The following is a 12,028-nucleotide window of genomic DNA, read 5'->3' as shown; positions in this document are numbered from 1 at the left end:
GAAAATAAATACGATATTCGTGTTCAGCAGGAAATTCCACTGCGGAAAACACTTACGTAAATAAATATTCAGAAGCACTAATAAAGAAAACAATATGGTAAAACGTGACAAAGATTCCGTTGACATTTTTCAAAAACAGGTGTTTTTTAAAAATAAACTCCTAACTTCGCAAATGGTGGCAGATTGACTTCCAATTTTTACTATCACCTTTTGGAGTTAAGACGCGAAAATACCATGAATGACCCACTAATTTGAACAAGCCGTTTAAGCAATACAGCCACTAACTATCCTTGACCCATCCTCCCCTACTTATTTGATTTAGTGACTGACATTTTGCTTTTGAATTAGTAAATTTTACTAATAAATAATCATTTCTACTAATTTTTTAGTGAAATTTACTAATTAAAAAGCAAAAAGTCAGTTACTAATTCAAATTAGTAAACATTTATACTAATTTAAATATAGAGTACTTATAAACAATTTTATAATTTCTACATACAACAGTTATTCATAAATAACTTTAAATACAATTTATTGATAAAATATTAGAAATATAAAAAATATCTATTTAAGAAACATCAATCAAAATTGTTTTTAAATAATTGAATTTTTTTGGAATTTCTATTAACCCCTTGGCTGTCAACGAGATTTCCACTGTTTGGGCCAAAAGTGTGTTGAAAAAAATTTTAATGGATTTTTATGAAACTTGGTACCCTAAGGTTTCTGGGGTCGCTGATCACGAATCTGACATCAGTTTTTAGAAATTCAAAATGGCGGATCCAAGATGGCGGAAATTTTTTCAAAATTCGTCGAATTTGCTTGAAACTTGTTACTCGGGGGTTTTAAGGGTCGCTGATTACGAATCTAACATTAGTTTTCTAAAATTCAAAATGGCGGATCCAATATGGCGGACGACAAAATAAAAAATTATTTATAATAGCTTGAAACTGAATATTCGGGGGTTTTTAGGGTCGCTGATTACGAATCTGAAATCAGTTTTTCAAAATTCAAAATATCTGGTTCAATATGGCGGAAAATTTTTTAAAATTTATTGAATTTGTTTGAAACTGGTTAATATGACATCAGTATGATAATTTTTGGTGAAATCGAATTTCGATAAATACCCTAGAAAAAATATAATGACAGATTCGTAATCAGCGACCCTAATAACCCCCGAGCATTCAGTTTCAAGCCAATGTGATCAATTTTTTATTTCGTTGTCCGCCATATTGGATCCGCCATTTTTAATTTTGGAAAACTAATGTTAGATTCGTAATCAGCGACCCTTAAAACCCCCGAGTAACAAGTTTCAAGCGAATTCGACGAATTTTGGAAAAATTCCGCCATCTTGGATCCGCCATTTTGAATTTCGAAAAACTGATGTCAGATTCGAAATCAGCGACCCTAAAAACCCACGAGTACTACGTTTCAAGTCAATCTGATCAATTTTTTATTTTGTTGTCCGCCATATTGGATCCGCCATTTTGAATTTTGGAAAACGAACGTCATATTCGTAATCAGCGACCTCGAAAACCCCCGAGTAACCGGTTTCAGGAACATTTAAGAAGTTTTTAATCACTTTTTTTAAGTTGCGCATATATGCGTCATGAAACACTTTTGGCCAGTTTTGTTTTGCGCATATATGCGTCAGCGACAGTCAACGGGTTAAAATAATTGTTATACAAATTATTGAATTAAGAAAAATTTTTAAAAATAATTAAAATTTTGTAATGAATTTTATTAAAATTTTTGAGAATAATTGAATTTTATTACTTTTGAAAAAAATTGAATTACTGCGAAGAATTTAATGCTAAATTTTAAAACAACTGATTTTTGCGAAAAAATTTATGTAAATTCATTTGAAATAATTGAACTAATGTAACAATTTTTTTTTTAAATAATTGAAAGTTTGTGTAGAATTTTTAAAAAAAATTTTATTTAATAATTAAATTTTTCGGGGAATTTTATTAAAATAGTAGAATATTGAAAACCATCGAAGTAAGAAAAATTTTGGAAAATAATTGAATTTCTGCAAAGAATTTAATTAATTCTTAAAATAATTGAATTCTTGTGATGAATATTGTTATTTATAAAAATAATTGTATTTTGCAATGAATTTTATTAAAGTTCCTGAATATAATTGAATTTCGGCGAAGAATTTTTATAGTTATAAAGATAATTGAAATATTGACGAGAATTCAACTTAAAACATCAAGGAAATAAATCTCATTTTTAAGAATTTTAATTTTTTAAGGTTTTGTCATCAAAATCAATGTGTTTTCAAGGTTTTCAAGAAGCAAATAAAATTCAAGTACTTTTCAAGGTTTTCAAGGTAGCTGTACACCCTGTTTTTATTTCTGCAAATTAATGGGTGATTCTCCAAAAAACCTCATTTTGCATGTAATCAAGATTTTCTAAATAATTATAATCATTTGGGAAAATACCAAGTCATATTTCCCTATTTTATCACTTTTTCTAAATGTTCTGCAAGAAAAAGTTGTAAAATTTTATTGTTTAATACATTTTTAAAATATTTTACCACCTCAAAATCGATTTTCTAACCTGTCATCTAAGTGCTTTTCATTTTTTCAATAGGTAAAACAATTATTTAAAACATGAAAATTGGTACTTTATTAATTTTTTCTAAAAGTTATGATATTTAAGAATAATTTTCAAAAATATAAATAAAATATGTCGTGTAGTTTTTTTAAATATAGAAAATGAAATTTGTCATGTAGTACCGCGTCATTCCTCTCACTCGTTGAATATTATCCAATATTTTTGCTGTGGGTAGAGATATTGCTTAATTATTGTGATCAATATTTAAATTAACATCTCTAATATTAATTTCTTAAGTTACTTTTTAAAAAATGTCATTATTTTGCGTTAAAAAAATTAAAATTGAGACATAAGCAGAGATTCACAACCTAAAGCGTCATTCCTCTCACCCCTAATAAAAACAATATTAATATATATAAATTGATCGCAAATTTTTTTCACATAAAGTTATCCTTTATAAACATGATAGGGCATTCTAAGCTGGAGGAAAATTATTTGTCAATTAAATAAAATTAAAAAATGTTGAAATCGTCATTCCTCTCACCCGTCATTCCTCTCACTTTTTTGAATAAAAATTAAAAATTGATATGATTGTCGGTTGTTTACAAACTGCCAGTGAAAAGTGAACCTAAAATGTATGAAAAATAATTTTTGACAATTGTTTAAAGAGATTTTTGATAACTGTAAGTATTTCAAAATCTATAAAATTTATAGATAATATTAATAAATTATAATTTTTAAATAATTTTTTGTAAATAGAAAAATATATATAATAAAAAACGCCGGCGCCAAATTTTAACCTCTTAATTTTTTTGTAAATTTTAATTTAAAATATATACTTTAAAAGCTAAAAGTTAGCATGATCATGCTATAGAGGTGGTAGATTTTTGAAAGCTCAATATAATTGACTGCATTAATCCATAAATAATAATTTTTTTTCTTTTCTGTTTGTAACTCACAAAAAGGAGTATTTCGGGAGAATCACCCCAAATATATCTTAGAATGCGTAAGTACAAATATTTCTTGTAAACAAATTATTACAACTCAAGTATTCAGTAAAATGAATTCGTAAATGAAAAAGGTTGTAATTGAGAAAATTTTTAAGAATATCATCTTTTATTAAATCACAGAATTTTTGTTTGATCGAATTTCTCCTTATCAAAATGTTCATATGTTAAAATTTTCATTCAATAGAATGTTTTTGTGATTCTATTTTCAATAGAAAAGGACAACAATAGGTTTTCTTTGTCTAACCAATGGAGGCGCGACGGACAAATAGAATGTATGACAAATGAAACGTTGGAGGCACGAAGTAGTATAAGGAGACCTCACGCCAATGCTTAGCAGCGGCAAAAATCAACACATTTTGGGGGGTTAGAGTTATGAGTATTTGCACCATTAGTAGAGGTTGCGCCATTACGGCTGAAATGTAAACCATCGCCGCCATTACACTTCGTCGAATTTCTTTAATTTGTAGGTTATGTTCATATATAGTTAGTAGTAGCAGACGAAAAATTTTAGTACAGTAATTTAACCACAGAGGCGCAACCTCTGCTATTGGTGCAATCTCTTAAGGCCAACGCAGAATAGATCTGCAACCGGAACCGCAATCGTAAGCGTAACCGTAAGAATGAGTTAAAGAAGGATAGGTATATTGTTTAACCTTCTCTAACTCATTCTTGCGCTTACGGTTACGATTGCGGTTCCGGTTACAGATCTATTCTGCGTTGGCCTTTAAGATCTCTGTTCCCCCAAATGTGTGCAGATTTTTATGTCCCGTGAGGTCTCCTTGTACTACTTCGTGGTTAGAGGATTAAGATGTCGGTAAAGTAGAGAGTCGACTATGTCATAATTATGACACAAAAACATTCTATCGAATGAAAATTTGAACATAATATGAACATTGTGATAAGGAGAAATTCGATCAAATAAAAATTCTGTGAATGAAAAATTTGATTTAATGGAAATTTTGTAATGTAGAAAATTAATAGAATGGAAATCCAATCAATTAAATAAAAATTCTACTAAAAGAAGATTTTTGACAATATTCATCTGTTCTATTTAAAATTTATCTAAACAAATATTCTACTAAATAGATATTCTAATAGATAAACTTCCCCTCAAATGGATTTTTGAACAATTAAAAATTCTTTCAAATGAAATTTCGGGTAAAATAACAATTTTGAGGATGAAACATTTTTTATATAAAATTTCTATTATTCGATTATTGCGTCAGGTTCAGGTATCGATCCCGCGAGCGGTAAGAATTTTTTAAATGTTTGTAAGTTTGCGGCTAATTTAAAAAAATAAGCCGTTTAAATATTATAAATTAATTAGTTAATTAATTAAAAAGTATAATTATTTTTACTATTTTTTTAATTTTGCCAATACTGGGGGAGTAATGGCAGCCAGTATTGGGCCATTAATGTCTGCCGACCTCGGCTGACGACCAACCACGGTTAACCTCCCAACAGTCGGTCCAGTACTGTCTGCCAAGATTCGGCACCAACTTTGCCAATACTTGGCCATTATTGGGCCGCTTTTAATTTCGCACTTGGATTTTAAAAAAAGTACGTTTCTAAAGGTTAATGAATGTAATTTTTATAAAGTTGAAGTTAGATTAGCATTGATAATAATATTAAACCAACTTCAACTTAAGAGAAGTTACATTCATTAACCCTTAAAAAACATACTATTTTTAAAACATTTTTAATTTTTAAACTGGATTCGGGATCAAATGAGACAATGGAAGAAAACTTTAAATAAAAACTGAAAGTTCATTACAAATTTTTAATATTCCGTTAGTTTTTACTTGATTTTCTAATCCCATTTCCCCATTATTTGTTAATAAAAATCGCAAAATTAGGATACTTTACTTTGGGATAATGTTTTATTTATTATCTTATATTTTTAAATGCTTATACTATCAATTTATAATAATATATTTTTTAGACATTCTTAACATATATGCCAAAAATTGTTGGTATATCTAACAGTTTTTAGCATCTCTTACATTTTAAATTCATATTTTACAAAGATATAACATTTTTTTGAAAAAATCTTTTTATTTTGTGACTTTAGTATCATCAAAATCATTTCTGCAGAATATTAAAATTTTTTAAAATTTTCGACCACAACTTTAGTTGAAATAAAATTGGATTGACCCAGTTATAAAATCCTTTTTTAATAAAATAAAATGTAAGATGATTTAAGGTTAAATGTTCTCAATTATTATTATATGTATGTGTTACCGGCAAAACCCGAAGACCAGGCATTTTGCGAAATGTCTAAGATTTTAGGAAATACCCGAATTTCCTAGATATTTACAGGCAGTTCTCGAATTTCCTAGGCATTTCGAGAATTGACTAGACGATTCGAAAAATGCCGGGGCCATTTTAGGCAAATTGGCAATTTGCCTAAAAAGGCTTCGTCATTTCGCGAATTACTTAGTCAATTCGAGAAATTGATTAAAGAATGGAGTGTATATAGGTTGTATTGAGTTAACTTATATTCTTATATTTTTTTAATAAACCTAAGTTCAAAATTAAACGTGAAAAAAAATTTGTGTGAAGAGGAAGAAAATTTAACTATTTGTTAATTAATATTGTCTATAACAATTAAAATAAATTATTTTATGCTTTATTAATGGTCTGGTGGTCATATTAGATTAATTTGAACTGATTTAGATCATGTGTAGCAACGGAATATGATGGCCATTAATGACTTTTATGTAAAATTTTTTATGTTAAGGGGACATTCCAGTTCAAAACAGGCAAAAAGAAGGCTTTTTTAGTATATATTATTAAAATAACTATGACATTTATTTAAAAAATTTCTTTTACATGTAATAAATAATTTATTTAAGACTTTGTAAAAAATTTTAAAAAATGCCCATTTTCGTTGGTAAGATCGATTCCAAACTTTCTAAAACAGATAAAACCAAAAACGAAGTGACATTCTCTTCGTTAGATAATTCTTTAGGTGTGGAACCTCAAAAAAGTGGAATTTTCTTCCCCCCCTTTTTTTAGAGTACTTTTTCCCAAAAATAACCAAAAAAAGGTGTTTTTATTCAGAATTTCTCTTATAAAAAGAAGGGGAGTTGGAAATTTTCCAGTTTTTGAGGTTCCACTTATAGGCATGATGACGCTGAATCAAAAGCCGTTTGATTTTTTAAAATCGCTTCAGAAAAACTCGAGATATCACTCTTACCAGATCAAAAAAAGACATTTTGAGAAAAACGCATTTAAAGTTTTTGTTCATTAGTTTCGAAATTTTTTTTAAAAAATCATCGGATTTGCTTGAAAATCTTTATTCGGGGGTTTTTGAGCTCGCTAATTACGAATATGGAATCAGATTTTTAAAATTCAAAATGGCGGATCCAATATGGCGGACATTTTTTTTCAAAATCATTGGATTTGCTTGAAAATCGTTGCGGGGGGGTTTTTGGGGTCGCTGATTACGAATGTGACATCATTTTTTTAAAATTAAAAATGGCGGATGCAATATAGTGGACGAAAAAAAATTAAACGAAAAAAAAATTAAAATAAAAAAATTGTCTTTTCCGTCATATTGGATCCGCCATTTTCAATTTTGAAAATTTGATATCTAATTTGTGATCAGCAACACCAGATACATTTGAGCGGCTGGATCGTAGAAGGGCACGTAAATTTTTCTCGGCCGAAATCTAAGTCCCCTGAACACTCAAAATTCAACTTCTGATTTTAAATATTTTAAATACACATCCTTATAGAAAATTTCATTCCGCATCTTTTTTTCTATCTATTTCCGATTTCGAAATATTTGGGAAAAACTGTTTTTTTTAAACTGCAAATTTAATGACATTTTTCACTTAAACTCGCGATATTTCAGATAATTTTAAATATTTTTCAATGTACCAAAAAAGAAAATACGTCTAAAGATATTCTACGAATGATAAAAAAGGAAAAAAATTATTTTCTTTATAAACAAAATTGTTATTAATTTTTTTCTTTATTAATGTAAAAATCACGAACTACAATCTTCACGGCTCTCGTTTAACGGGCGAATTTTGAATAACAGAGAACTTTCAGTGAGAAAGTTGTTCATTATGATCCAAAAAAGTTTTTTGGAAAATCATAAGGCAAATAAATAATTAGTGTCAAAATGGTGAATGTTTAAAGTTGCTAGCAGCCAAACGTGTAGCACGCGCCACTGGCCATAACCTATGAAACAACACTCCCAAGCACGTATGGCGAGTGACGCGTGCTATACGTTTGGTCGCTAGCAACTTTAAACATTCACCACTTCGACACTAATTATTTATTAGCCTTATGATTTTTCAGAAAACTTTTTTGGATCATAATGAACAACTTTCTCACTGAAAGTTCTCTGTTACTCAAAATTCGCCCGTTAAACGAGAGCCGTGAAGATTGTAGTTCGTGATTTTTACATTAATAAAGAAAAAAATTAATAACAATTTTGTTTATAAAGAAAATAATTTTTTTCCTTTTTTATCATTCGTAGAATATCTTTAGACGTATTTTCTTTTTTGGTACATTGAAAAATATTTAAAATTATCTGAAATATCGCGAGTTTAAGTGAAAAATGTCATTAAATTTGCAGTTTAAAAAAAACAGTTTTTCCCAAATATTTTAAAAACGGAAATAGATAGAAAAAAATTTCATAAGAAAAAAATGCGGAATGAAATTTTCTATAAGGATGTGTATTTAAAATTAGAAGTTGAATTTTGAGTGTTCAGGGGACTTAGATTTCATCCGAGAAAAATTTACGTGCCCTTCTACGATCCAGCCGCTCATTTTTGTTTGTCTTTTTTAAAAAATGCAAATGAGAAAACATTTAAATCATTCGATTGCTTGTCCGCATACAAAAACATCTTTGACATGGCGAAGAATAAGGATGTATAACTTTTGTTTTACATCGAATTTTGCAATAATATTTTAGGAGAGTATTCTTGACACTATAAGAAATCCGAAAATAAAAACAAAAAAAAATCGATTTTTTTACATTTTGAACTGGAATGTCCCCTTAATGTTAGATACTTAAGAAATATTAAAGAAAAACAAATTAAAAATGTCTGAGAACAAAATAATTGTTCTAATTGACACCAGAGATGGAGATATATTTGTAGGTTGAGTCAAAAGCTACAACAAACGACATTAATTAAAGATTGGATTCAGTGCAATATTTAAAATTTTTGGCTACATGAAAACTGCACTGAATCCCATAATAAATGTTCAGAATGTGATCAGAATAAGAGAAAAGTAATTTGAACGGTTAAAAATTAAGTTTAAGCTAAAATTATAAAATTATAAGTATTGGCCATCTCTCCCGGAATGTCCGGGAGAGATGGCCAAATGCACTTTTTACAAAATGTAAATTTTGAGATTGTTCCTATGAAAATATTTTATTTTGTTTTTCGTTACTTTAAAGTTAAGTGTTTAATGTTTAATTATCAATAAAAGTTTAGACATAAATTGCTTTTTTATAATGTTTACAGTACTTTAAAAAAACTAAGGCCATCTCCTCCGGACTTACCATGAATGACTCAGATAATCCATTTCTCAATTTGATGCCTAAAATGACGAAGCCTTTTTAGTCAAATTGCCAATTTGCCTAAAACGGCCCCGGCATTTCGCGAATCGCCTAGTCAATTCTCGAAATGCCTAGGTAATTCGAGAACTGCCTGTAAACCTCTAGGAAATTCGGGTATTTCCTAAAATCTTAGGCATTTCTCGAATTGCCTAAGCATTTCGCAAAATGCCTGGTCTTCGGGTTTTGCCGGTAACATATGTACACTGATTTTTTGAATGCGGCGAGTTGACATTTATGTCTGAACAGGAGTGGTTCCTGATCAGACATTGTTCATTACTCTCTGTTTTTTAATGTGTAAGACATTACTCTAAGTCCTTTCTGGACAGAAATGTCTAAACGAAAAAAAATTTTTTGACACGGATCATTCCTGTACGGACAGTACCCAGTCATGTTTATTTTTCTCAGTGTATGATTAACGTAATTAAGAGAAACAATTAATTTAAAAATATTTTGCAAGCTTAATCTGAAACCTTGCGGCAACATTACACGGTAATATTGACGCAACATTTACAAGTAACACTATTCTAATATTGCAAGACGTTGCCGAAAAGTTTCATTGGAATTTTGCGATAACCTTGCCGTGCAATGTTGCGAAGGTGGAACATTTCAAGTTTGTAACAACATTGCGGCAAGATTGACGCGAGGTTACGTGCTATATGGAAATTAGTTGGAATAAGGAAGGTTATACTTTAAATGATTCATCTAGTATTTAAGAATAAAAAAACACTTACTTGTATGTTTGTTTGTACTAAATTAAAAAGTTGTGCAGCTCGACGGCATTTGAAGGCATATATCCCTTGACCTGTGGAACATCTCCTTCCTGATTCGAAGCTAAATATTTCTGCATCATATCCGTAGCGCCGCAAACAGCGCAAAGGCCACTTTACAAGTTGTTTTTCTCTTTGATAAAGAACTATTTCTACATCAGTCACTTCTAAACGACCAGGTGTAATTAAATTACCTAAATCATCTACATTCATTACTTGAAAAATATTTGAATGAAGATCATTAATATCTGCTCGACTATTGATGCAACCCATTCTTCTTTATCTAGAAAAATAAAAGCAATTTGTAAATCCAGATATTCATTACATGAACATTTTACTTCCTTTTTATGGTCAGCAAAAGAATGTCTTTCTTCGTGAAGGAAGCACTAACATGGAAAGAGCTAATTCTTAATTTTTTTAATCGATACATTGTGATTTATACTTTATATTTATAATTGTGTAAAAACCTTGTTTCAAAATTGGTTCAATATAATTCCAAATAGAGAAAAATTTTTAGTAAAAAAGTAAATTTTTTATCTTTAATTGTGATTAATTAATTCTATTAATTTCCAATACAATATATACTTTATATTTACCAATTGATTCATTTTGATGTAAATAATATGATTTTTCATTTGTCTTCATATAAGGAATAAGATTTTATTGTACAGTAACATAATTTTGAATAAAGAATTGAATATTGAATAAAAATGCGAATTATTTCTTCAGACTTTAATACTAGGTTTTATTATTTTTGGCAACAATATTACCATTAAAATTAAAAAATTAAAATTAATAGTTTTGTTGACAAAGAAAATAACATTTTTAAAAGGTTTTCTTACACTTGTAAAACTTGTCATTTGCACCATATTTATAAAGTTTAAAAGGCAATCGAACACTCAGCTGATGTTGTGTTTCTGCATTGTTGTTATTATTATACATTTATTTTTATTATTCAGAGGAGAATGCTTGATGCAAATATTTTTCTCTTAATATATACTATATATAGATAATTTTAAATAGAAGATAATATACAAATGTATGTAATAGATCCATTTTTGTTGTCTCAACAAACTTTTACACAATTTGATACACTTGTATGTATATCACATTTCTTTTTCATGTGTTAGAATGCAGTTTCATGTCCATTAGTGTTCTAAGTCGGTTATATTACCCAGAGAATATTACCGAGAACGAGAATATTACCGAGAATATAACCGACGATTAAATTCTCTGAGAATTTAAGAGAATGTGACATAACCTCACTTTTGTCGTTACACTGTGGTAAATTCGATTGTCCGACGTTGTGTTTTTATTTAGTAGTTGTTATTTTGTTAATTAAAGTGGCTATATTTTTAAAGATTTAAAAAATGACAAAACCAAAGAGTGTAAAATGGAAATATTTTAAAAGCAATGAATACAAAAACAATTAAATTCTTCTGTAAATTTTGTAAACAAGAATATGCCACAAATGCTATATATTAAAGGTACTTGCACAGCTCTACTGACTGCAGGTTGTCATGGTAACACATAAGAGCAAGAGAGTCAGAAAATTCAAATTAAATGGTTTTTCTCTCTTACTCTCGCAGCAGAGCTGACAGAAAGCCTTTATTCACAAATAATTTCAAAATATTTATTTAAAAAATTTTTTAATTCATTGTATATAATGTTAAATATAATCCTTATTCTTTATTTATCTATATTCAAAAGTATCTTAACTTTTATTCGTATTAAGTTACGCATATTTTATAAACCTTATAAATGCAAATGACATTAAATTTATAACTTAAAAAATTTGTGGTTTTACTTTTTTTTATTTACATATATAACTTGAAGAATTTTTTTAGATAAAAGTAATCATCGCAATTGTGCTGAATTATATGTATTTATATTAATAAAAATAATAAATATACATTATTTAAATAAATAAACTTAAATTCTCAATATTCTCTTAAATTCTCTTATATTCTCTTTAAAAAATTAAATTACCGTAATTTCCTCAGGGAAATTACCCCAACTTAAATTCTCGAGAATTTAAGAACACTAATGTCCATACATATAACAGTGAAGTAGTGTATAGAAGGAATTGACCAATCAGAAAAAGTCTTAAG

General features: G+C 28.5%; 1 protein-coding gene across 3 annotated transcripts in view; it reads right to left on the bottom strand.

Moving 5' to 3' along the window:
* The window catches only part of LOC122503292 (fibroblast growth factor receptor substrate 2), a 102,066-nt gene extending 90,559 nt beyond the window's left edge, over nt 1-11,507 (bottom strand). The window contains exons 1-2 of one of the 3 annotated variants that reach the window (XM_043613770.1): nt 11,184-11,507; nt 9,882-10,200 (exon numbers count right to left, since the gene is read on the bottom strand). In XM_043613770.1, coding sequence (XP_043469705.1) covers nt 9,882-10,190 — 309 coding nt within the window. In that variant the 5' untranslated portion in view covers nt 10,191-10,200; nt 11,184-11,507. Of the gene's footprint in view, nt 1-9,881; nt 10,201-10,513; nt 10,676-10,759; nt 11,159-11,183 lie in introns of those variants that run through there. The other 2 variants (XM_043613768.1, XM_043613769.1) reach the window with 2 other exon arrangements.
* Between the last annotated feature and the right edge of the window lie 521 nt (nt 11,508-12,028).

The sequence above is a fragment of the Leptopilina heterotoma genome, unplaced genomic scaffold (assembly GCF_015476425.1).
Source record: "Leptopilina heterotoma isolate Lh14 unplaced genomic scaffold, ASM1547642v1 Lhet_256, whole genome shotgun sequence".
In the NCBI taxonomy this organism is placed as follows: domain Eukaryota; kingdom Metazoa; phylum Arthropoda; class Insecta; order Hymenoptera; family Figitidae; genus Leptopilina; species Leptopilina heterotoma.
Note: the sequence above shows the minus strand (reverse complement) of the source record. Positions and strands in the feature narration are given on the sequence as shown.